Source organism: Leptodactylus fuscus, chromosome 9 (assembly GCF_031893055.1).
Source record: "Leptodactylus fuscus isolate aLepFus1 chromosome 9, aLepFus1.hap2, whole genome shotgun sequence".
Classification (NCBI taxonomy): domain Eukaryota; kingdom Metazoa; phylum Chordata; class Amphibia; order Anura; family Leptodactylidae; genus Leptodactylus; species Leptodactylus fuscus.
Window position 1 is genome coordinate 46,242,699 of NC_134273.1, and position 27,203 is coordinate 46,269,901.

The 27,203-nt window shown below is 41.4% G+C and overlaps 2 protein-coding genes across 4 annotated transcripts in view; both read left to right on the forward strand.

Annotated features, from left to right (window-relative positions):
* Nucleotides 1-16,027, forward strand: part of TCF20 (transcription factor 20) — an 80,814-nt gene extending 64,787 nt beyond the window's left edge. For all 3 annotated transcript variants that reach the window (XM_075286320.1, XM_075286319.1, XM_075286321.1), the window contains exons 4-6: nucleotides 1,754-1,803; nucleotides 5,222-5,313; nucleotides 15,373-16,027. In XM_075286320.1, the coding sequence (XP_075142421.1) occupies nucleotides 1,754-1,803; nucleotides 5,222-5,269 (98 nt within the window). In that variant the 3' untranslated portion in view covers nucleotides 5,270-5,313; nucleotides 15,373-16,027. The remainder of the gene's footprint in view (nucleotides 1-1,753; nucleotides 1,804-5,221; nucleotides 5,314-15,372) is intronic.
* LUC7L2 (LUC7 like 2, pre-mRNA splicing factor) overlaps nucleotides 1-27,203 on the forward strand; it is a 467,814-nt gene that overhangs the window by 370,835 nt on the left and 69,776 nt on the right. The gene's annotated exons all lie outside the window — the stretch shown is intronic.

Consider the following 27,203-nt stretch of genomic DNA (forward strand, 5'->3'; position numbering starts at 1 on the left):
GGCCAAACCTCGGAAGCTGGACTTTTCCCCAAATCTACCCAAAAGTGACTCTGACTCAGCAGCCCTAACGCTTACAGGAAACATCACATTGTAAATCCATAGGCTTTATTGTGGAGTTCATGCCACATTGTTCTTCTAATAGTGTTTTGGAAATCTTCAGTTATTGAATCCGAAGTATAGGCAATTTTTGTTCTGTGTACCTAAGCTATCGGTAACTACGTGGTTAGAGTTGCTGTGGTTTTGGGAATGCTTCCAGTTTTTTGTAATGTCGCTCACAGTTGATTGTGGAAGTGTAACTCACAGTATCAGAGAAACACAAAAAATACATGTATAAGGGAAAAGGGGGGTGGTGAACATTTCTGTAATCTACTTTATAATTTCCTTTCTAGTAGAAAATAGGCTGCATATTCCTTAGCAACCTTCTAAATGAGCTGCTACTAGGGAAAGTCCTTACACATTTGTATTATGAATATACAGAGCTGAAGCATTTACCAAAGGGGGCATGGTCACTTCAAATGGCTGTATCATTGATTTTATAACATCTAGCGCCTCCTTGTAGGTGCTTTGTTAGAACATTGCTAATCAGAGCTTTATAGCCTGTTTGCTATTAAAAGGAAATTTCATAGATTAATAAAATAAATTACAAAAATGTTAACCACTCCCCCCCCCCCAACACAATTACAAAAAAAAAAATGTATTGTTATACTTTAAGCAAAGTTGATATGTCCAGTCTCCATCCTTACAATTTCCTTACAAAGAAAACTGTACGGAATCTGCCTTAAAATCCTGACCAAAAAAACGCCTCCCATTGAGATCAATGGGTTCCTTTTTCCGTGAGTGGTTTGTTGCTGCTCCCAGAAAAAGGAAACAACGTGCTCCTTCTTTCAGACTGATGCTGCAGCCGGACGTCCGCCTGAAGACACTCTCACCCGACTAGGCCCATACATTTGTGCCTAATCTGGAGTGGAGTGCCACGACTGGATGCCGGTGCACTGCACCAGCATCCAGTCATGGCTATTTCTTTTTTGGACCAGAATCTGAGGCAGCCTCAGTGTCAAATTCCTGTCCAAAATACCCCATGTGAACCTGACCTACGTCTGACACAAGTATAATACTATTCTCAACCTCTGCAGTAGTGCTTCGATCTTTGGTACAGGACGTTCTCTTCAGATCTATACAGCCTTCAGCCATATAAACACTTCTATGGTTATCACCATGCTTTCTGATCAGATGACATCAGAATTTGGTGTTACTGTACATGAGACTGAACATGCTGCTGTGCAATAGAAAGACGAGAGAGGAGGATGTTGCACGGTGTGGCTCATAATGTCCCTGTGTTGGTGCCCGGAGAAACCAATATTACAATGTTTCTCAGCAGCAGGATTATATTTGGTTGTTTATACCTGGGAGTTTTGCATTTCTTTGCTGCAGTTAGCAAAACCATACCCAAGCTTTTGTGGTTTTCTGCAATTGCAAAAATTGCATTAACCAATGCAGAAAAAAACCACTACATTTTTTTTATCTTAGAGGCTGCTGAGGAGGGAGGAGATGGGGCAGAGACATGTCAGTGTCGGTTGTAGATTATTACCCCATTATTGGATTTCAGGACACTAAAATACTTTGCCATGTTCCTGCAGAAAGTGATGTATTCAGATGTTAAAAAATATAGCACTAGTATTTAAATGGAAATAAAAATGTCATTTTAAAGATGTCTGCCATTGTAATTTGGTTCACTTTTGTGTTTCTCTTGCAGAATGTTTACTAAATGAAGAAAACCTTTCTGTACGGTGCCCCAAGCACAAGGTATGGAAACACAGGGGTTGTATTGAAAAAAGGGACAATCCTGTTTTTTGTCTTCTGTTCATGTAGTATGTGTATATTCTAAATAGTTCTGCTCAGAAGGTACGCACCCCTATCCCCTGGGGTTCTTAAGGCTTGTATAATACACTCCCTGTGTTAAGGACTTTTTCATGGGAAATGGATTGTTTTATCTGCATGGTTTGGTTTTTCTGGAGGTGAGGAAGAATGAAGAGGAATCTGAGGGTCCTCAAATTCTTCTTCATTTTTGGTCATGTGAATAACCCCGTAAAGGGTTGTATGAGGATTGCATTGATGATTTCTTCGAGCAACTGCACCGAAACTGAAAGTGAAGTCTTGTTCAAAGCCTCGTTTAGCAACGCTGTTGCTTTCAAGTGAATTGTGCTTTGCTGATACAGATAACACCTATGGGCATCATTGTTGTATGTATAAATAGTGCTGTGACAAGTGACTTTCAGATACTGCACGTCTGAAAAGATTTTAAATTGTACTGGGACACCAATTCTGCCATAGTCATCCACCTTAGCTTGAGAGGATGATACAAATGTCTCAGCAATGCAGTTTGTTGTTCCCACCTGCCTTAAACTCTGGGTGGGACCATAACATCAAATGTTTGAATACTCTATAAAAGACTCTAAAATGTTTCCTGAGTGCTTTACAGGCCACAACGGTATTGCCACAGAGAGCTTAAGTCTTTATTTAGGCAGGACTAGCTGAAACAGGCGTATTCAAAAGAGTTCAAGATAAACAAGCCAAGTATAAATGTCTTATGATAGGGGCATTTACTCCCCCGTAACAGTCATCTGCTGTGCCACAGGAAATTAAAGAAGCTCTGTTCAGTTTTACAGCCATACGTTTCAGAAGTAGTGTTATCGTCTGTAGGGGTTATAATAACCTTCAGACACTCATCATTTTTTTTGTTAGGTGATTTCTGGTCAGATTATGCTGGACTGTGAATTCTGGACAGGTTTCTCGAGGGTAATTTAATTGGTATATTTAGTCTGTGATAAACTTCAATTGAATGCTCAAATACCTAGTTCTGCAAGTTGTCGATGGGTGATCGTGTGTAGACACCCGGGACCCAAGGTATAACCCAGATATAAGATCTCACATTTTGGCAAATTCAGTCTACAAGAGATTCGGGGCTAGGGTTCAGTTGTTATGGCAGCCAGGAGCCTGTTGAAGGCTCCCAGGCTTCTCTCTCATTGATTTGTATTGCATGCTGCTCTATGCAGCCTGTAATAAGAAGGGCAGTAATTTGCAATGTATTGCATAATTTATCAGACCCCCTGGGTTCAAGGCTCTTAGGAGGTCTAATAAATACATTAAAAACAACAAATGTAGAGAAATGTACATTGTGCGCCAAATTGTACTTTGCATTGGTGCCGTTTACTTTCCCATACGAACTTTAAGCCTTCATATGGCTCTTTGAACGGAAAAAATAAAAAAGTTATGGGGTTTGGAATGTGGGGCGTCAAGAACGAAAATCAAAAAATGTCTGTGATGGGAAGGGGTTAAACACTTTTTAATTTTAACATATTCAATAATATAAAAAAATAAAATGACAAAAGCACATCAATACCATGTGCATTTCTTTCCATTGCAGTTTTGATGCGTTTTAAGGGCACCCATCCTGACCATTTGAAAACACCCCTTAGTGCCTTTCCCACAGCAGTGCTAGTACCAAGAAATACAGTATGTGTGTTGGCTGCATTATTTGGCCACAGCTTGTATGAAGTTTATTGCTGCTGTGAGTTTAGAATTCCTGTCACTACACAGGTGTTCACATGGTGCTGTAAGTACTGTACGCTACAACCAGTCAGGGGATGTTCACATGGTGCTGTAAATACTGACTGGTTGTAGAGTACAGTATTTACAGCACCATGTGAACGCCCCCTGACTTGTTGTAGTATACAGTATTTACAGCACCATGTGAACGTCCCCCGACTGGCTGTAGTGTACAGTATTTATAGCAACATGTGAACGCCATCTGACTGGTTGTAGAGTACAGTATTTACAGCACCATGGTGCTGTAAATACTGTACACTACAACAAGTCAGGGGGGCGTTCACATGGTGCTGTAAATATTGTATTCTACAACAAGTCAGGTGGCGTTCACATGGTGCTGTAAATACTGTACACTACAACCAGTCAGGGGACGTTCACATGGTGCTGTAAATACTGTACACTACAGCCAGTCAGGTGGCGTTCACATGGTGCTGTAAATACTGTACACTACAACAAGTCAGGGGGGCGTTCACATGGTGCTGTAAATATTGTATTCTACAACAAGTCAGGTGGCGTTCACATGGTGCTGTAAATACTGTACACTACAACCAGTCAGGGGACGTTCACATGGTGCTGTAAATACTGTACACTACAGCCAGTCAGGTGGCGTTCACATGGTGCTGTAAATACTGTACACTACAACAAGTCAGGGGGGCGTTCACATGGTGCTGTAAATATTGTATTCTACAACAAGTCAGGTGGCGTTCACATGGTGCTGTAAATACTGTACACTACAACCAGCCAGGTGGCATTCACATGGTGCTGTAAATACTGTACACTACAACCAGTCAGGGGGCGGTCACATGGTGTTGTAAATACTGTACACTACAACCAGTCAGGGGGCGGTCACATGGTGTTGTAAATACTGTACACTACAACCAGTCAGGGGGCGGTCACATGGTGCTGTAAATACTGTACACTACAACCAGTCAGGGGAACTTCAGATGGTGCTGTAAATACTGTACACTACAACCAGTCAGGGGACATTCACATGGTGCTGTAAATACTGTACACTACAACCAGTCAGGGGGTGTAACCATTGTGCTGTAAATACTGTACACTACAACCAGTCAGGGGGCGTAACCATTGTGCTGTAAATACTGTAAACTACAGCCAGTCAGGGGACGTAACCATTGTTCTGTAAGTACTGTACACTACAACCAGTCAGGGGGTGTAACCATTGTGCTGTAAATACTGTACACTACAACCAGTCAGGGGGCGTAACCATTGTGCTGTAAATACTGTAAACTACAGCCAGTCAGGGGACGTAACCATTGTTCTGTAAGTACTGTACACTACAACCAGTCAGGGGGCGTAACCATTGTGCTGTAAATACTGTACACTACAACCAGTTACTCACATGATTTGCATAGATATTACTTTGTGGAGGACGCCTGTTGAAACTGTTCCTGAGAAGCTCCCGCTGGCTCTGAGAGAACTTGTTCTGCTCCTATTTAAAAAAAATTATTTTCTTGTATAGATAAGCCAGCGTTTTCTATGTACAGTTTGCATGTTTTTGTTAAGTAATATCTCCTTTGGCAGGCACTTTGTTTGCATTATGTTCCTGATGATGATTATAATTTATTTTATTTTTTTTACTCTTTTCTTCTCTTAGACCAAGACAATAAAGGGTGTGTCATCAGAACAGCCTGAGCAAGGCTGAAGGGGAAAGTGGGGCCTAAATATGGAGACTAAATTCAAGCACAGGTGGGTAGTGGGTTGGCAAAATGTTTCTAGATGTTTGTTTGTTTGTTTGGTTTTTTTTACTTATTTTTTCCCACTGTTAAATGCTAAATACTGAAAATGTATTTCTTTTTAACTGGGTTTAAGGATTCTATCGCAGAAGTTTGTAGCTGACCCTGATTTTTGGCAAAAGGGTTTGCAGTTTGTAATACTGTAGATTCACATGCATATAAGCAGGCATGTCAAACTCAGGGTACCCCGAGGGCCACATGAGTAACAAGAGGTTGTTGCGAGGGCCGCACACAGCAGCTAATGTCACACGTATTTTAACAGCAGTCATGAAAACAAGATATGAAGTAGTAATATGTTACAGCAACATATGTTTAACAAAAATACAGCAATTAAAAACTAAACATTTATTTGCTATCATTTTTTTCAATCTTTTTTAGATTATAAGTGGCGATCAGTCAGCCTTGTTCTCTGAGATTTTGTTAGTTTCATAAAAGAAAATTATCTGTTTACATATACACCCTTCATCTGCCCCCAGATTCATGCCCCCTCCATCTCTGCCCCTAGATTCATGCCCCCTCCATCTCTGCCCCCAGATTCATGCCCCCTCCATCTCTGCCCCCAGATTCATGCCCCCTCCATCTCTGCCCCCAGATTCATGCCCCCTCCATCTCTGCCCCCAGATTCATGCCCCCTCCATCTCTGCCCCCAGATTCATGCCCCCTCCATCTCTGCCCCCAGATTCATGCCCCCTCCATCTCTGCCCCCAGATTCATGCCCCCTCCATCTCTGCCCCCAGATTCATGCCCCCTCCATCTCTGCCCCCAGATTCATGCCCCCTCCATCTCTGCCCCCAGATTCATGCCCCCTCCATCTCTGCCCCCAGATTCATGCCCCCTCCATCTCTGCCCCCAGATTCATGCCCCCTCCATCTCTGCCCCCAGATTCATGCCCCCTCCATCTCTGCCCCCAGATTCATGCCCCCTCCATCTCTGCCCCCAGATTCATGCCCCCTCCATCTCTGCCCCCAGATTCATGTCCCCCATCTCTGCCCCCAGTGTCATGTCCCCCATCTCTGCCCCCAGTGTCATGTCCCCCATCTCTGCCCCCAGTGTCATGTCCCCCATCTCTGCCCCCAGTGTCATGTCCCCCATCTCTGCCCCCAGTGTCATGTCCCCCATCTCTGCCCCCAGTGTCATGTCCCCCATCTCTGCCCCCAGATTCATGTCCCCCCATCTCTGCCCCCAGATTCATGTCCCCCCATCTCTGCCCCCAGATTCATGTTCCCCTCCATCTCTGCCCCCAGATTCATATCCCCCCATCTCTGCCCCCAGTGTCATGTCCCCCCATCTCTGCCCCCAGATTCATGTCCCCCCATCTCTGCCCCCAGATTCATGTCCCCCCATCTCTGCCCCCAGTGTCATGTCCCCCCATCTCTGCCCCCAGTGTCATGTCCCCCATCTCTGCCCCCAGTGTCATGTCCCCCATCTCTGCCCCCAGATTCATGTCCCCCCATCTCTGCCCCCAGATTCATGTCCCCCCATCTCTGCCCCCAGTGTCATGTCCCCCCATCTCTGCCCCCAGTGTCATGTCCCCCCATCTCTGCCCCCAGTGTCATGTCCCCCATCTCTGCCCCCAGTGTCATGCCGTCCCCTCTTAGAGACAAAGTTTGAGACTTTTGTGCGGGCCGCAGATATGCCTGTAAAGGGCCGCATGTTTGACATGCCTGCAGATAAGTGCCATTCAGTGGCACCAATCTGTGCATGGTAAATCTCAACGATTTCTACCTCAGTAAGTGACATGTCACTTAGGCTTCTTTTACACTGCATTGTTTTAGTCTATTGTTCTGATCTGTCATATACTTAGAAAAACAAACTAAAACAATTATTAGAACAACGGATACAGTTGGAGCACCCTCTGCGTGTATCCATCACTACTCACTCTAATGTTAGAAAGGAGCTTTCTTCTGTCTTGTTTGTAAGCCTTTTAAACCATTTTGTCTGTAGCCATTTAAATAGTAAAGCCGAGGCCCTATATATTTAAAGTAAAAAAACTAAATTTCAAATCCTTTTCTTTAGTTAGATTTGAAATAAAAATAAACTAACATAAACATATCATGCATCCCTGTATCCGAAAACACCTAGTCTACAAACATATAAAAATATATTTCCCATAAGGCACAGTGTGGAAAAAAAAATCAAAAGAGCCGAACCACCTTTTTTTTCCACCTATTCGTCTGCCATAAAAATTTTAATAAAAAGTGATGAAAACATCAAACATTGCCCAAAATTGTATAACTAAAGAGTACATTTATTCCTGAGCTTTTTGTATGTTGTATTCTTGTACTATTACTGTATTATCTATGCTGCTGTATCACACTGAATTTTGTACATGGAAAAGTTCTCGGTGTCAGAATACGGCAACTCCAAGAATTATAATTTATTTTGCAAAGTTTGAGATTTACTTATTTTTTAAAGGGTTAAAACCGAAGAAACAACTACCGTATATACTCGAATATAAGCCGAGGCCCCTAATTTTACCACAAAAAAACTGGGAAAACCTATTGACTCGAGTACAAGCCGAGGGGGGGAAATGCAGCAGCTACTGGAAAATTTCAAAAATTAAAATGGTCGGAGTTTTTAGGTGCAGTAGTTGCTGGGGAAGGGGAGGGGGTGTTTTGGTTGTCTGTCTGCCCCTTCCCTGAGCTTGAGGACTGCTTTTTTTCCCCCACTTGGAATTCAGCCTGGCTGACTATAGGGTAGTGCTCCTATTAACCCCTGCAGATACCCTATATTCAGTAGACCAGGCACTTTCAGACACAGGGATACCTATTGTGTTTGTGTTTCACAGTAATTTTCTATTTTTGTGTCTATTCTAGGGAGAGGAGGGATTTAGAACTTTTAATTTTATTTATTTTTTTTAAGCTCCCCCCCCCCCCCCCCACTATCTTATGGGAGATTCTATTCATTGATATTGCTGCTGGTCATAGACTCCACTGCGTGAGGCTCCCTCCCAATTTAGGCACATTCTTTCAGGCCTAATCCGGAGTGGAATGCCGTGTTGGGATGGCGGTGCACTGCATCGGCAGTCCCTCGTGGCTAGCCGCGCAGTATGTTCACACGCGGAATCCATTTTCCGCTATGTGAACATACCCTTAGATAGCCTTATAAGTTCTTTCTCCATCAATCATAGTCTGATGCTACGAATAGCTAATTTAGCACAAATTGTTGGAAATTTTAATGTTGGCTACATTAGAAAGGTGTCGGAACACGCAATGTATAGGCTGGACCATGGAGCACTGGAAGAAAGTGGTCTGGTCTGATTCCTATTTTCTCTTATATTCTACAGATGACTCTGTGTATACACATTATTTTGAAGTAGGGCAGGGCATTAATTGAAAAATAACAGCAGCTGAACGTCATCCCAGATAAAAAAAAAAACATGATTTTGTTTGTGTCAGTTATTTTGTTTAAGTTATTACAATTTTCATGAGGTTCCATCTGCAGTTTCATTCAGACCAAGAAAGAAAGAGAATGCAATGAATACTTGGTGTTTCCCTCGCTTTTCCTGACTCCCTCTTGTCCTCTTCTAGACCATCCTGTCCCACTGCATTTTATTTTATGGGAAGCACAGCGTATGCAATCTTCAGAAAGGGTGGCTTTTATAGTGTAATTTCATATAGGCTCAATGTAATTGCAAGTCAGTAACAGTTTTAATTTCTTTTTGTGAAGGGTCTTCTGCAAGAAATGGTCTTTTAGGGACATTTCACTGTATGTTTGTAATATTAGAAAATGAGGTCAGAGGAAAGGAGATTGTTTAGAGAAGCATTGCACCAATTTTAATGTGTGTTTTCTATTCTGATTTTTTGGTTTGCACTCAGCATCTCCCCTTTCTGAGTGACCAGGTTTCTCTTAATATTTGTATCTCATATGTTTTATGAAATTCTTTCAATGAATGGCATTTGATAATTCTGTTGCTTTTGTACTGTATGGAGTCCATATTTCTCGCAATATTTACCTTGGGTATAGACCTGGTCACTAGGAGGCGGACAGTTGGGAAATGAAGGCAGTTGGCTCCGCCCACACAGGCTATACCTTTTCGCTGACAGTGCACTCAGGCAGTTTTTTTCCTAGTGTCGTAGGAGGCAGTCCTGACCTGAGTCAGGTCTTTCTGTCTTGCATCGTTTTTATTCTTCTTTTTCTTTCAGGGGCAGGGATTTGTCAGTGTATATGCTACACTAGTCATATCCCCTGCAGGCGCAAGTGCTCTATTATAGAGCGCCCCACAGTCACCCAGTCCCTTGTTGCTGAATCGGCGGTTGGAGATTCCGGTGACCCCACCTTTGGTGCGAGGTATCACTGAGGGGGTGAGTCTGTGGCACCTGAAGACGCCGGACCGGTAAGTATTAAAGGGCAGAGGTGTTCTACTTTCCTCTGTCTTCCCCCGGGTCTCTGGGGTCATGGCAGGTTTGAGGCTGCGGCTTCGCTGGCGGGTAGGTCGCACTAGGCCCTACCGTGCCCCGGCCTTTCCTAGGCGCTTTGCCAGCTCCCCGCGGGGGCCGCGGCTTCTTCTGAAGCTGCGGCCACGCCGTTGGGTAGGACACTAGTTTCTCCTGGTGCAGGCTGCGGCATCTATGCAAGGCCACGGCTTTGCTGGAGTGTAGGCTGCTCTAGGTCTCGCTGTGTACCCGGGCGTGCGGCTGCCACCAGGAACCGTGCAGCGGCCGCGGCTTCTACTTGAGGTCTACTAGGCCCTGCCTCATCCACGGGCTTTCCTGAGTCCTGGAGGCCGCCCATGGGGCAGAGGGCCTGCCTGGGTGTTCCTCCCGCCTCTTTGTGCGGGAATCTTGCAGGGAGAACCTTGTTTGATGTGTCTCTTCCTGTTCTGAAGCCTGTTTTTTTTCCTTTGCAGTCACAGCTTTTGTGGATCTTCTTGGTTTCTGGGGAAGTCTTGTCTTCCGGAAGGAATCCAGTTCAATCTGTTGTATCTGAGGGCCTTCTTTCGGGCTCTGTGTAATGACACCCCCTTCTCCTTCTCCGGAGTCAGCTGGCTCGCTCTCAGCCCAACAGTTCCACCGCCGACACCTTCTTGACACTCCAGGGTGGAACCAATAGCCAGGCGTTTTTTTCTGAGGCCTCCTGTTTTAACTACAAATTTCTTCTGTAGTTGGCCAGGTGCAGGGTTCCTCAGGCGCTGTGTCTGACGCTCTAGTAATTCCCTGGTGGGGGTTTTCATTTCTGTATCTGTTCCTCCTTCTTCCCGTCCTTACTCAGGTTTTCAAGGAACTCAGGGTCCAGGGGGTTCCTGCCATCCTGGTAGCTCTAGACTGGCCTCGTCTGGCAAGTACGAAGACCTCAGGTTTCTGTTGGCAGACGCCCTGGCTTGCTCCTTTGCGGGAAGATCCGCTCTCTCAAGGACCTATTCTAGCCCACCTTACGTTAGCTACGTTTAACGGCGAGGCTGTTGAGGCCGAGTTTTGTCTTAGACTGTTTTTTAGCCTATGTGCAAGGTTAGGGAGCCTCAGTAACCTAAAATTTTCCATCACACTTGGTAGTCTTATGTCCGCTGGTGCGGAACTGTAGATTGTCGTCTTTTTTCCTTTTTCTTTGCCCAGGATCCTGGCGTCCTTCAGTCTGGGTTGGATCAGGGTCTTGGCCTCTCCCTGAAAGGTCTGATATCTGCGCTTCCTTTCTTTTACAGTAGGCCCTGATTTTCCTTGCTCAAGCAAAGACCCTTTTTTCCAGGATATGGCTCATTGTGTCCCTCCTTCCAGTTGATCCTTGATAACTTTACCTCGTTTTTGAGGTACTTCAGGCTCATCCCTTGAGCCTCTTGAGCAAAGCTCGCTCCGTTTTCTTCTTGGAAGATGGTTTACTTGTTGCAATCACTTCTATTTATAGAGTTCTGAGTTGGCAGCTTGCGTGCCAGTCTCCCTTCTTGGTTCTTCACAGGACAGGTTTCTTCTTTGTCCTCCACTATCTTTTATTTCTAAGGTGGCATCCTCTATTCTCGTCAATGAGGACATTGTCTTGCCGTCTCTTTGTCTGGAGCCTAAGGATCCTCGTGAGCGCCATCCATTGCCTAGATGTTGTTCTGGGTGGCCAGGTTTTTTTCTAGCCCTCACAATACCTTTTTCGGCGCTGTGATGCTCCTTTTTTGATTTTCCAGAGAGTTCTAGGAAAGGCTTGCTGCTTCTAGGGTGTCCATCTGTCCATGTCTATATGTATTCGGTCTGTCATTAGGAAGCATTACGGCTAAAATGTAATGATTCGCCCTTCTGTATAGCGGCTCACGCTACCAGGGCTGTCAGTGCCTCCGGGCTGTTCAGCATCAGTCTTCTGTTTTGCCGTTCTGCAAAGCTGTTTCCTGGGCTTCGGTACACATTTTCCCTAAATTTTACCAGATCTTTTGTGTCTTCTGCCAATGCCAGCTGGTCGGAGGGTTCTGCAAGCGGCAGTGCACTGATTGTTCATAGGACTGTCTGTTTTTTCCCTCCCTCAGGGACTGCTTCTGGACGTCCCAAGGTGCTGTGTCCCCCAGTGAAATATTGCGAGAAAAAGGGATTTTTGTGTAGTCTCCTGTACACAATCCTTTTCTTGTTGTTTCACTGGGGAACACAGTTGTTATTTTGTGTACGGGGTTTTATTTCTTTACAAATTTAGGTTTGTTCGTGGTTGTTGGTTCCATGTTCGTTTTTCTTGTTTCTGGACTTTCTCCTACTGCTGTGGTACAAAACTGCCTGAGTGCACTGTCAGTGAGAAGATATAGCCTGTGTGGGCGGAGCCAACTGCCTTCATTTCCCTAGTGTCCGCCTCCTAGTGACCAGGTCTATACCCCCAAGGTGCGGTGTCCCGCAATGAAACCATGAGAAAAGGATTTTACAGGTGAGTATACAAAAATCCCTTTTTGCTGACCAATGTGAATTTTCCATTTTGTTTCGGTTCTGAGGTTTTACTGTTTCTGGCGTTTGGTGTTACATCTGAATGTGTATGTAGTTGACTTTTGTGCTGTGGATTCTGTGGTAAATATTATTTTAAAAATTCCCTGACCTGCATCCCTCCCAGCATCACCACCACGATAATGTCAGGCGTTTTTACACATATTTATTTGTAAGGAAAGCCCCTTCTTACAGTATAGCCCAATAGAGGCTGCTGTGAGTATGTCAGAAACGCCCTTCTGACAGCTACGGTAACGGCACCGATGGCTTTTCAGCCGGGGCACAGTACGGGAAGGCAGATAGTCGTCTTTCTAGTGGTGTATTACACCGCATGTTCCTGAGGATGTGAAAGGTCCTCTTTAAAGCATACTAACAGTCATAAACAATCTTTCATATATGAACAGTACAGCTGCAAATAAACTTTGTAATATATCTTATTAATTAAATCTGTTTATTTATCTTTATAGACTAATATTCCTTAGAATGGGAGATGAAAAGGCTGCTAGAAAAGACCCTCAATTGCTGTTATTCTACCCTGCTACTCTGTGTTCTTTTAACACTGCTAGGCTTGTTGATAAGAGGTTATCAGTGCAAAGAAGAGTCAACTAGCCGGCAACAATCTACCCTTCTCCATAGAGTTGTGTGTGAGGGGAATCTTATGTAAACCAGCAGGAGAACAGCTTAACGAGTGGTGAAGGAAACAGATTATCTTAACAAGATATATTACATATTTTCTTATGTTTAAATGCACTATTCATTTATGAACAATTGTTAGAACTAGCGGTATGTGGAAGAATTATGCACTCTAGTCCGCAGTTGTGCCTTGTGACCAGGAATCACTCCTCCAATTGGCACAACTTCTCTATGTGTAAAAGGAAGTCTGTCTCTCAATTCAGTCCTATGGGACTCACATTGAGGCTCTCTCATGAGAAGCTGTGCCACTTGGAGAGTCTGATTATTGGTCATATGACACAGTTATGGACCAGAAAAGAGTAGATAATTCACAAATGCAGCCACCATTAAGAAGACTATTTTCAGTGCAATTTGCATCATGTACAGTGCCTACAAGTAGTATTCAACCCCCTGCAGATTTAGCAGGTTTACACATTCTGAATTAACTTGGCATTGTGACATTTGGACTGTAGAAATACACTGCAGCAAAAAAGAATGTTATTTCTGTTTATGTTTAATTTTTTTTTAAATTGTGAAAAGTTTATTCAGAGGATCATTTATTATTCAACCCCTCAAACCACCAGAATTCTGTTTGGTTCCCCTAAAGTATTAAGAAGTAGTTCATTTGCGCATGCAAATTAAATAGGACTTTACATAAAAATTTTATTTTCCATCCCCCTATAATAATTTTAGCAATCTATACGTTCATCTCTAGTGATCGTTATTACTATTATTTTAGTGTGTAACGGATATCACTAGAGACGTATTTTACTGTAGAAAGCTCAGGCATAGACAGGACAGGGATTGGGTGAAATGTAAACTTTATTTGCGACTTTATGTATATGTTGTGTAAGTGTTTGGGTCATGAAGTGTAAACGTCTGGGTCACAGTGCCAACAAACTTCCTAGATATGTTCAGGAGGTATAACATAAGAATACCCCACTAGTAAAGCTCAGGGGGGAATTACATTATAGAAAAACAGTAAATGGGAAGTCGGCACTCCAAATGGTATTCAAGATTAAAACTTTGCTTTAATGTCCATTATTAAAATAATTTGCCACAACAGAAGACCAGTGCAAAAAACTTCAAAATTAGTAAAAAACACTTACAGCATGATGAAAAATAGACGTGCTAAGGCATAGATGTACAAGCTTAAGTTGCCTACGCATATCGGGGTCTTGACCCCTTCCTCATGGCAAAGAATTACATTATAACTGTATGTGACAATCAGAGACAAATGTATAGTATACGCTCTGATTGGCAGGAGAAGGGTTAATAGGGACAATAAGAGTCCCTGCCACCCCCCTCCTGCTGTCACATACAAGTTATGCAGAGAGTCAGATCGTTTCTCTATCTCTCTCTCTCTCTGCTGCACTGCTCCATGTCCCTCTTCCTTTCTTGTTAGATCGCAAATTGCTTGCTTAGACTGGAGGGGGGGGGACACTTTGGAGCTCTATATCTTTGGACTGCATCAACATATCTTGATGCTTTCAATTGCATTTTAAAGAGGAGAATCTCATCTTTAAAATGATATCAAGAACTCGATGATTGGATGTACAGTTTTGGAGCAATTCACTGTTGAAACGCTGTCGGGAATTGAGATCTGCAGTTGGATCTCAATGCCAAATAGTGTTTTCAACAGTGAATCACTCCAAGACTGTAAGTAAAATCATCAAGTCCCTGGTATCATTTTAAAGATGAGTCTCTTCTTTAAAATGCATTTTAAAGCATCAAGATATGTTGATGCAGTCCAGAGATATCGGCATTAGTAGGGAGGACGTAGTAACTACGTCCTCCGCTACTGAAGTGCCACCTTGGAAGCACGTACAGTGTACGTGCCTGGCAGCGAAAGGGTTAAAGAGGCTGGCCAGGCTAAAACATAATTTTCTGTTTAGGAGCAGGTAAAAAAAAACCAAAAAAAAAAACCATACTCACCCGTCCATGGTGCTCTGGTATCCGTATATTGCAGTCCGGTCCGGCAGCTCTAAGGTAGCAATTCCTTCACACATTCAATTGTAGAGCTTTATTTTTTGCTTTAGCAGGGTGTTCATGCTGAATTGAATTAATAACGTAAGTATCTTTAGGCTGGTTTAATGTACGGTCATTAAAAAAAAAACAAAAAAAAAACACATTTTTACTGGATTTTTGGAGTGCCAGCAATATATTCAATGCCTTTTGGTTTGAGGGACATCTTTCTCTTGGCCACTGACTTTTATTTCTTTCTTGGGCTTCTCTATAGGACTTGGAGAACAGCAGTAAAAATGTGCATGTACACAACAATTAAAAACATCAAAACACAAAATACAATGGATGAACAAAGGCCTCAAAACATGTGTAGCCACAGCCTTATGAAATTGCAAGTCCTTTGCCAAAGAGATAAAAATTTCTTTTACTATTAAGTATGTTCTTGAGCTGTGTCTAAATCTGTGACTTTTAGTAATTGATGTTGTTTTTGTGTCTTTCAGGTAAAGCTTTTTAAAAAAGGGGGATCATCACAACCGTAGTCCACTAAAACTATCAGTGGGTGGACATTGCCTTCTCTTGGGACTCATCCCACTTAGCTAAAGTATTTCCACCATGGTCTCATCACAAAAGTGGCATCCATGAATATGACCGTTCACAAAACACTCTTCATCTTATTAGAGAATAGCTGTGTAATTTAATGGGGAAGTATTACAAAAATATATAAATATATTTTTAATCTGAAAAGGAAAGGCGCAAAATCTTTGTATGGTTCAGATTAAATATTGTTTTAAAAACTATGTACGGAAAAACAGACTTTTGCAGAAAGTTTTAAAAAAATATTTTGTTCACTCTTTTGACCGTTGCTCAACATGCTACAGAGTTGTTTTCTCTACCCACTTAAGCTCTATTCTTTCAGACCAGGATTTTCAGCTATCAAATGCATATATGGATTGAAAGTTTGTACACAGCCTGTGTATTCTGTGCAGCAAACGTAAACTGCGCAAGCTGCTGTCAGCAGCCCTTTTATGTAAATCTTGTATAAAATAAAACAATCTGGCCAGAATTTAATATGCAAATGCAGTGACGTCAGAGTATTGTATTTGTTTCCCACCTTTCCCCCTCTCCGCTTTACAGCTGTATATACATTTTTTTTTTTTTTTTTTTTTAAACATCAAAAATACATTTTAGACAACTTCTTGAACAGTTATAAGATTGTAAGAATGCAAAACATGTTGGTGAATGAGCGTTTTCATTTTTAAAGTAAAATAAACCACCTATGGACTATATAAATATATATATTTTTTTTATATTTCGTGTATGTTGGCCCACATGATCAAATGAGGGAGGGGGAGGGAGGTGCCTTTCCAGTGGCTTTCACTTCATGAAACCTTTAATATTTGAAGTTAGGTGTTTCACAAAGGAAGTCAACTTTTTCTAGAAAAAAAAATAATAAAGAAAAAATTAAAAAAAAGGAAAAAAAAATAAAGGTCATTTTATTATTTGACTTTATCTTTCTCAATCTTCTGTGTGCTGTGTGTTGCCTCCATGTTACATACTGAAAAACGTTTCAATACGGGTTTAATAGTGGCATTTTTTTGAGGACTGGAAATAGGCAAAACAAAGGAAAAAATGGCTAATTAGAGAATGAACATTAAGTAATAGTTGCAAATTTTGATATTTTCTGGAAGTAATGAGATTATCTTGAATGTTTATTTCCAGAACAATTGGAAATCTTGCACTTGCCACGTTGCAGAAATTAATAATAATAATTTTTTTTTAAAAAAAAATCTAAGTTTTATTGCAATTTTTACAGCCAAACCCAGGGTTGTCTATGAAAGGAATTTTAAATATAACGGAAGCGTCTATACTTCTCCCTTCAGCTCAATCCACTCCTGGCTTTGGCTAAAAAAAACTACAGCAACATATTCTTAAAAAAACACAGCTTTTCCGCGATGTGTGGGCCAAAAAAAACATTTGTCAGTTTTTCTTTGGTAGAATTTTTAAGCTTGCATTGATATTTATTGATATGCTGTATACTACTATCAACATTTCCCAGCTTCGAACTGGTCTATTTTATTTGTTTGTGTGTCTGGTTTAAAATTTAGTTTGCTATGGGTAAAGTGTATTGAATTATGGGAACCCATTCTGAAACAAAAATAACTGGGCTATGGAAGTCTGACAAAAACTGTGTGGCCGGTAGGATCTGGACTGAACTCGGCCATGTGCATAGGTGTCACTGCATCATAGTCTATTATGATGTAGTGAGCTCCCGAATTGGCCGATCACTACAGTAATGAACTGATAGTGTTATGTCAGTTCTGTATTGTAGTGATCAAACTTTTCAGGAACTCATAGCATCATAACTGACTGTGAGTCTGTGACTTCTATGCACACGGCAGAGTTCAGTCCGGGTCCTATCACAGCTATACAGACTGTCATGTGCAAAGACCCTGAGAATGAAGGACCTGCAAGCTTCTGTTAACTAATACAAGTCATCTGATGTGATTTGGAGGAAGACCCTTGGTGTGGAAGCCAGTGGGGCTACATTTGCTTTTGTGAATATTCAAGAACGGTAGGTCCTAGACAATCAAAAGATTTTGAGGTTGAAAACCTTTGAAAGTTCCGTGTGTGTGTGTATGTAAAATTTGGTGTAGATTGGTGCAGTCATTTGGCCATGCATAATGAACAGACAACAGAAATTCATATAAAGATCTATATGTTCAGTGATGGTTTTTTTTGTGTTATATTGAACAGAATCTGTTGGGAGATTAAGCATAGGCAGGATTAAATACCAACAGTCTTACCCATTAAGCACAGGAAAAAGTTTCTTGTCATGGCTCCTCTCTGATGTTCATCCACCTGACATAGTTTGAGTACTAGGTCGCTCCCTATTTGCGTATTTGTCTTCGTGTTTCAGAAGAAAACATGGGTGTTTGTAATGAGGGAGCCTTTGAGGAAGAAAACCCTAATAGCTGCCTCATTCTGCGTGTTTGGGTGCCGATAGATTCATGTATAAAAACGGATATTTTAATAGTAACTATAATTTTAACTCTAACTACATTTTCCAGATTTCTTTACTTGCCATCAGAAACATTTGTATTTTTAGGTTAGAATACAAAGATTCATATGTTGGCAAACTAATCTCAAACTTTAAATTTTAGCAGTTCAGGCCACAAATGGTTTTTGAACCCTATAACTGTATAAGAAAATAAAATGACCACAAGAGGTCAGCAAATATCAACAAAAAAAATCTGTTACATCCATTCTTAATAGGTTTCTGTTACACTTCTGATGGAAGAAGAAATTGTAAAGACTTCTCCATACTGGAAAGACATTTTTAGTAATCTGCAATGTCATCTTTATATTTGTTTGTAGATTAATTTTCACTTACTGGTTTTAGTTTTCAGTGATTTTATTTTTATTTGGTTTTTCAAAGTTGCAAGAGCACTTGTAAGTCTGAGAGGACTGAAAGTTTAATAGCTGTTAGTTAAATACTCACTTAACCAGCAGATATTCTTCTCAACCCCCTATACACATGCAAAACCTGCACTGCCAATTTGGAGAGTTTAGGGAATCTCTAACAATAATAAAAGAGGGTAAAGAATGTAAACTGCAAAAAAAAAAAACCAGATCTTTATTTCTCCTAAATCATTTGTTTGTTGTGTTAAAGGGATTATCCACCTTAGGATAGTTCATCAATATTATATCTGTGAAGGCCCCAAATCTGGGATCCTTGTGGATCTGGTGCACTCGGATAATGACTATCAGACTGCGCAAGCGCTATACAAAGTGTAGTGACCGCTTTAGGTATTGCTGCGCTGCAGTACTTGAAGTTTTCGCTACATTTTAATGATGACTGAGCCAACAGACCTGTAATCATTTGCTTTTGCCTAGGAGCAGCTGATTTGCGGGGGGTTCCAGTTGTCAAACCCACACATCTAAAATTGATGGCCTGTCCTAACTGCTCCTAACCCCAACTGTGTTTTCAACTGATGACATCTTTGGACATGTTGCAGGCAGAACCTTGAATCTCCTCTATCATAAGAAACTAGAAGCAGTTACTAGGTTTTAAAATGTCCGATATGACTGAAGTATTCCACCCATCCTTACTTTCCTTGCATTATTCACAAGCCTTTACACTGTAAAAAGTGAGAAGCACGGTACTATCAATAGAAAAGCAAGGCAAAGAATGTGTAGGTTTTCACAGAAAGGAGCCAAAATTGGTGATGTATACTACAAAATGTATTAAGGACACAAATGCCAGAAAATCGGCATGTCATATGTATGTGTATATTAAGAAAATGGAAATGAAGAGGTATTTATTTAGTGTATTTAGCCTTACCTGTCCCTAGTAAGGAATAAAGCGGTATGTTAACCAGCTTTCCCAGAACTCTGAAAAGCAAATCCTGTCAAGCTATGATTTAGTCAGTCCATATTACATCATTACCTAGTATACTACCCAGCTTTTCTGGAACCCTGAAAATCAAATTTAGCATGATATGCCGTACTGTTGAGTACTGCATATACAGTCTGGTATTCAAAATACTGATTCATCGGTTATTACCCAGCTTTCCAAAGTTCCTGAAGGCTAAATGTGGAAATTAGTGCTATAGGAAAGAGTGGAATTATATCAAAGAGGATCTACATGTATTTGCCATTCAGCAGTTGCTGTGCTGCTGTTACTCTGAATTAGTGAGGTATAGTCGGTGTGTGTGCTATTTCTGGAGTGTTACTCTACTGCTGGTACTATTGATACTATTGCCGACACATTTACCATACGTAAACGTTTTCGTACTGTCGGTCACCTGGTGGGGCTCCTTCTAACAAAATAGTCACAGTCATGTCATAGACAATATGTTTTTAGTCTAAACTCATTCCCCATGTAATGAGAAGCTGGTGTCTGCCTCCATCCCAGAGTTTTGGGTATAGGTGGGTCGTCTGCCTAGGGACCAAAGTTCAGCGGCAGACAAGGTCACAGACAAGCCCATGAGTCAGGACAGGCAGCTCAGGTTCAGTAGTCCAGGACAAGCCAAGTTCATACATGGTTAGGGAGCTGAACAGAATCAGATTCAGAATAAACAAGTAGAGGTCAATCAATGATGACTCTTACTCCGGGCTCTTACAGAAGCAGCAGATTCAATGTTGCTTAGGCATGGTTCAGAGGACTGAGCAGACTAATATAGATGAAAGCTGCTTGGGATTGGCTGAGGAGTACGCACAGGAGAATTTGGTATACCCTTTGGGGCTAGACCAGGTGATTAATGGATGCAGACCATCACACCTCATGTGCACTATCATTAAAGGGAAAAAGAATGGCTGCTGTCCTAAAGAATACCACTGTTTTTCTAATTTATAGAAAACAAAAGAAGAGCAAGGAAAGTCAGATGACGCGAAGTGTCATATATTAATAATTATGCTGGACAACAAATTTTTACTAAAGTTTTTTTTCTTTGAAAATTTCAGGTGATTATGGTAAACCCATTCAAGCTAAGCAGAAATCTAATTTTGGATAGTCTGTATCGCGTAGAAATTTTGAGAAACATGAGATTAAATGTTAGTGATTATGAAACATGTAAATGTTACCAGCAGCATTAGTTCAAATGACCGAAAAATGTTTTGCTGCTGATTTTCTTTTGTACTCAACGTCTGCTGCATCCTGTTATTGTCCAATAGTTAGCTAGCATTGATGGATACCAGAAGCTTTGATAACGCTTTTCCATCATAGCAATATCCTGGTAATACTATTCGCCATGTTCATCATTGACTGCACCAAGATTTGCAGGGACAAAATTCAAATGAGAATGCAGAAAATCAATTTTCAATGACATGTTGCACTACTTTGCTTTGTAAGCTTCAAGAAGGTTGTCAACCAATTTGATGTAGTTTGGTACTTGATAGTTGCCAAGGAAATTCTCTGAAACATCCTTGAAAGATTTCCAAGCAAATTTCTCAGACCCTACCAGCAGCTCTTCGAAATGCTTGTCATACATGGTGTGTCAGATTTGTGTGCCCAACAAAAATCACTTCCTTAATCTTGGCCTTGATTAATCCTGGGAACATTTGTCTCAAATAACAAAAACCTTGTGCTTCCTTGTTCATTGCTTTCACAAAATTTTTCATAAGACTGAGTTTTATGTGAAGTAGAGGCAGAAATACCATTGCTGGGTCCTCAAGTGCTTTATGTGCAACATCTGCCCAGGAGTCAACTGGTTACGGATTGGCCACTTCCTTCGACTGTAATGTGACTGCTAGGCACAGCTGTCCCATTCGCAAATGAAACAGCAGTATTTGGTATAGCTGAGCTTTAATTCAAGCAGCAGTGCCACTACTTCTAAATCTCTATAGATGTAGTTGCTGTACTTCACGTGTTTCAACAACAGTTCCATGTTTTTGTATGTTTTTCATGTGTGCAGCATAGCCAACAGGTATTGAAGGATGAACATTACCATTGGGTAACAAGACAGCCTTGAGACTTAACACTGATTTGGCTCATGCACACAAGCCAAAGCTGAGAACAACCCAAAAATGTCTGTGCAGAAACACAGGATGTCAACCTGTTCAAAAAGCTGTGTTACGTCATCTTGGTGACTTCAAAAGACAGAAACTTTTGTATCAGATGACAGAAAATACTATGCTTGACACCAGTAACTCTGCATTTGCTTTTGACAAAGTCATTCAGTTCTGACTGTGTTATAAGATCAGGCTCACTAGACATACATGGGTCAAAGTCTGAATCAGTGTTCCCCATCCCTGGCCTATGGATTGTAACTTCTTCATAGGCTACCTCCTCTAGGTTCCATGTTTCTGGTGGTTTGTTACTGAAAGAGTGTTATCATGTGGCACTGGTCTCATAGCTGAAGGCTGATTGAGATATTCAATGCATTTTTTTTATTCTTAGCAGAGAAACTAGACATTGGTTAGACAGAAGTAAAAGTCAGTCACATGATCCTTTGGTTCCGGCCATATCATTGGAACAGGAAACCGCATTGGCTTACGAGAACCTCTCAGCCAATCTCTAAGCTCAACAGCACATCGTGCATAACAGATGTGAGGAGCCCAAGATTTGTCTGGATCGCCAATCTTGTGTCCAAAGTACAGTGTGTACTCTCCACAAATGTAACAAGGTATTGTGACTGATCCGACACTGATAATTTAGCTATATCAGATCATACTGGAATAGTTTATAGCTGCTTAGATTTGAATTAACTTGCAGAATCTTTGCAAGCAGATATTACAGCCTCTGCCGGCAGCGACCAGACATGTCTAGACGTGTAAGCGTGCCTAGTCTGTAATTGACTGACGTTTTGCTACTTCAATGAAATGCAAGGAATTCATGCCTTTGCTTGCCTATAAATTACAGAAACACCTATATTGTGGATAATACTTGAATAACCTGAAAATATGAAAAAAAAAAAATAAATGCTAGAACAGAAGATATCTGTAAAACGGTATGTGATGGGAAAATTTTGAGGTGATTTTCATCATGAGCAGCAGCAGCTCAAATTATATAAGAAACACTTAAAAGTGTTCAGGAAGCAAAATCTTCATTGTCCACTTTTATTTATATCTTTGTTTCTACCTTGGGTTTAGTGGTTCTTTTCAAGTTTACCTTTTAAACAAGTCTCAAAGAAAATTTAAGGGGTTGTGCCAATTTGGACATTGATAACCTGTTCCATTCACTGCTATGTGGCTTTTGGGACTGTAATTCACAAGACAGAATAAGTGTTGACAAGAGAGCAACCCCTTAGGGAAATCAAGAGGATTAAAGCAGACAAGGCCGGGGGACCCGATGGGATAAGCCCAAGAGTTCTTTAAATGTGCGGAGACCAGCTGTGTGGTGTTGTTACGTACATGTGCAATATGAGTCTAAAGCTGGGAGTGGTACCTCAACTGCGGAAGACATCTTGTGTCATACCAGTACCAAAGAAACCCAACCCGATAGGCTACAATGACTACCGACCTGTAGTACTGACATCTCACCTGATGAAGGTCTTTAGAGAGACTGGTCCTCACACACCTATGCCCTCTAGTGTGCTCTGCCTTGGACCCCCTCCAGTTTGCCTATCGGCCGGGCATTGGGGTACATGATGCCATCATCCACTTTCTTCACAGAGCTCTCTTTCACCTGGAGAAACCCGGGAACACTGTGAGAATAATGTTCTTTGATTTCTCCAGTGCGTTTAACACCATTCAGCCAGGGCTATTGAGGGAGAAACTAAACCTTGGTGGAGTGGACCATCACCTGTCCAACTGGATCCTAGACTATCTGACAAATCGCCCTCAGTATGTGAGAGCCCAGGACTGTTTCTGACACTGTGATCTGTAGTACAGAGGCACCACAAGGTACAGTTCTTGCCCCATTTTTCTTCACACTTTACACTGCTGACTTTAGGCATAATTCATCCAGCTGTTATATACAGAAGTACTCCGATGACTGCAATAGTAGGCCTTATCACTGACGGTGACGATAGGGAATACAGAGTCTTAAACCGGGACTTTGTTGAATGGTGCCAGCAGAACCACCGCTAGGAAGACCAAGGAGATGGTGGTGGACTTTAGTAAACGGAGAAGTGCTCTAACCCCGGTGGAGATCCAAGGGACATGCATTGATATAGTCAGGACCTATAAGTATCTGGGTGTGCTCCTCAATAATAAACTAGACTGGATCACTGATAACTAGAGATGAGAGTACTATTTGAAACGACTGTTTCGAATAGCATGCACCCATAGGAATGAATGGAACTGCTGCATCCATTCATTCCTATGGGTGCGTGCTATTCGAAATGGGAGTTTCGAATAGTACTCGCTTATCTCTATTGATCACATGGAGGCGCTGCACAGAAAGGGTCACAGCAGGCTCTAACTGCTCAGGAGGCTGAGGGCTTTGGAGTACAGGGGCCACTACTTAGGGCCTTTTCAACTCTGTGGTTGCTTCAGCCATCTTTTTCGGTGTGGCCTGCTGGGGGAGCAGTATATCAACCAGGGACATAAATAGACTTGACAGGCTGATCAGAAGGGCCAGCACTGTTCTGGGGATCCCCCTGGATCCAGTACAGGTGGTGGGTGACAAAAGGATACTGTCTGTGGTGAGCTCCATGCGGGAGAACAAATCCCACCCCATGTATGGGACCTTGATGGCACTTAGCAGAATTGTAAGTAACTGTCTGCAAGCGTGAGAAGGAGCGCTAACACAAGTCCTTCCTTCCAACAGCGACCGGGCTGTATAATCTACATCAGACCAAGCGAAGATCACTCCGTACAGAAAATTAAATGATTATGAAGTCTTACTTCATTCTTCTTCTGTTCCTTAGCTGCTATGAACTCCTAGTATATCTTCTCTTCTCAGCATATGTGTTTACTTCCGTAATATATTAGTGTATTATCCTGTATCTGTATCACTATATATATATATATATATATATATATATATATATATATAGTTAGTTAGATATATATATATTACACACAGTGGGGCAAAAAAGTATTTAGTCAGTCACCAATAGTGCAAGTTCCACCATTTAAAAAGATGAGGCGTCTGTAATTTACATCATAGGTAGACCTCAACTATGAGAGACAAAATGAGAAAACAAATCCAGAAAATCACATTGTCTGATTTTGTAAGAATTTATTTGCAAATTATGGTGGAAAATAAGTATTTGGTCAGTAACAAAATTTCATCTTAATACTTTGTTATATATCCTTTGTTGGCAATGACAGCGGTCAAACGTTTTCTGTAAGTCTTCACAAGGTTGGCACACACTGTTGTTGGTATGTTGGCCCATTCCTCCATGCAGATCTCCTCTAGAGCAGTGATGTTTTGGGGCTGTTGCTTGGCAACACGGACTTTCAACTCCCTCCAAAGGTTTTCTATAGGGTTGAGATCTGGAGACTGGCTAGGCCTCTCCAGGACCTTGAAATGCTTCTTACAAAGCCAGTTCCTTGTTGCCCTGGTGGTGTGCTTTGGATCATTGTCATGTTGAAAGACCCAGCCACGTTTCATCTTCAATGCCCTTGCTGATGGAAGGAGGTTTGCACTCAAAATCTCACGATACATGGCCCCATTCATTCTTTCATATACTGGATCAGTCGTCCTGGCCCCTTTGCAGAGAAACAGCCCCAAAGCATGATGTTTCCACCCCCATGCTTTACAGTAGGTATGGTGTTTGATGGATGCAACTCAGTATTCTTTTTCCTCCAAACACGAAAAGTTGTGTTTCTACCAAACAGTTCCAGTTTGGTTTCATCAGACCATAGGACATTCTCCAAATACTCTTCTGGATCATCCAAATGCTCTCTAGCAAACTTCAGACGGGCCCGGACATGTACTGGCTTAAGCAGTGGGACACGTCTGGCACTGCAGGATCTGAGTCCCTGGCGGCGTAGTGTGTTACTGATGGTAGGCTTTGTTACATTGGTCCCAGCTCTCTGCAGTTCATTCACTAGGTCCCCCCGTGTGGTTCTGGGATTTTTGCTCACCGTTCTTGTGATCATTTTGACCCCACGGGGTGAGATTTTGCATGGAGCCCCAGATCGAGGGAGAGTATCAGTGGTCTTGTATGTCTTCCATTTTCTAATTATTGCTCCCATAGTTGATTTCTTCAATCCAAGCTGGTTGCCTATTGCAGATTCAGTCTTCCCAGCCTAGTGCAGGGCAACAATTTTGTTTCTGGTGTCCTTTGACAGCTCTTTGGTCTTCAGCATAGTGGAGTTTGGAGTCTGACTGTTTGAGGGTGTGCACAGGGGTCTTTTTATACTAATAAGTTTAAACAGGTGCCATTACTACAGGTAATGAGTGGAGGAAAGAGGAGACTCTTAAAGAAGAAGTTACAGGTCTGTGAGAGCCAGAAATCTTGATTTGTTTGTAAGTGACCAAATACTTATTTTCCACCATAATTTGCAAATAAATTCTTACAAAATCAGACAATGTGATTTTCTGGATTTGTTTTCTCATTTTGTCTACCTATGATGTAAATTACAGACGCTTCTCATCTTTTTAAGTGGTGGAACTTGCACTATTGGTGACTGACTAAATACTTTTTTGCCCCACTGTGTGTGTGTGTGTATGTATATATATATATATATATATATATATATATATATATATATATATATATATATATATATATATAATTTTTTTTTTTTTTTTTTTTGTGTGTGTGCTCCACCTGCATGCTCCGTCAGCCATCTTGGTGGTTCTTAGAACTATATGAGCTGGCTGTACGTTCGTGTAGGATGGAAACCAATATGGCTGCTGGAGCATAACTTATCAGCTCTGCCCGAAGTGGCAGAGTTGACAGCGCATGTGCGAAATTGCAATCTTGCTGGAGACAATGTACACAAAAAACGCTGCATGGAAAACAAACTAAGGTAGGACTAGAATAGCCTTTATAAGAGGTATTCAGGCTTCTATCAACCTAGAAATATAAAGATTCATATTATAAAAAAAAATTCTGATAGGAGATCTTTGTGGAATTTTCGCAACATATTGACTATATTACCTTCCTCATGACAACACCAGGGACAGTCGCAATGAAACAAGAAGTTATATGTGAAGTGGTTTTTTTTTTTTTAATTAATGAACATGTGACCGGAAATGCACCATAGCGGCGTTGCAGGTAGACCGACACAGTGCTACCTTCCACAAGGTGGTACTGTTTCTTATCTGCATATTCCTAACCCAGAATTCTTAGCAGGGCGTGCCTGGTTTACTAATGTCATGTGTCTTTACCTAATGAGACATTATTTCCTCTGATCTAATAATATGTGATGTGTAGTGGAACTCACATGCTAACTACAGACTATAAAATTTTTGTTTGCTGTATGAGTAAAGTAAAAAAAATCTTGCAACGATATTGCTTCTTATAGCATTAAATAAATTATAGCCTAAATCTTGCTTCTTACAGCATTATTGCTTTAAGGTACAGTTCTAGAGATCTGTAATCTGAATACAAAGGACCTAAAAAAAAATAATTCAGTTTTCTTTAAAACATCAAGCGTATTTGTTGCTGGGAGTCTGATCATAGGAATAATGAAAGGGACCTATTCAGTTATAAAGATTTTGTATAATTGATTCCATGTACTGTAATCTACAAGACCTAAAATTTACTATAAATAGAGTGACAAGTTAAGTGATATTTTATCCCAAATCCTTCTCCTGTAACTCTAGACATGAAGTGGATTGATTATATGTAATTGTGTTAAAACACATACCACTCGGTTTGTAGCATTTAAAACTCCATCTCCTTCCTGAAAGAACTAAGGGCTAGTTCACACGTGGGCAAAGGGGCGGATTTTGACAGCGGATTTTGCTTCAAAATCCGCCCCTTTACAA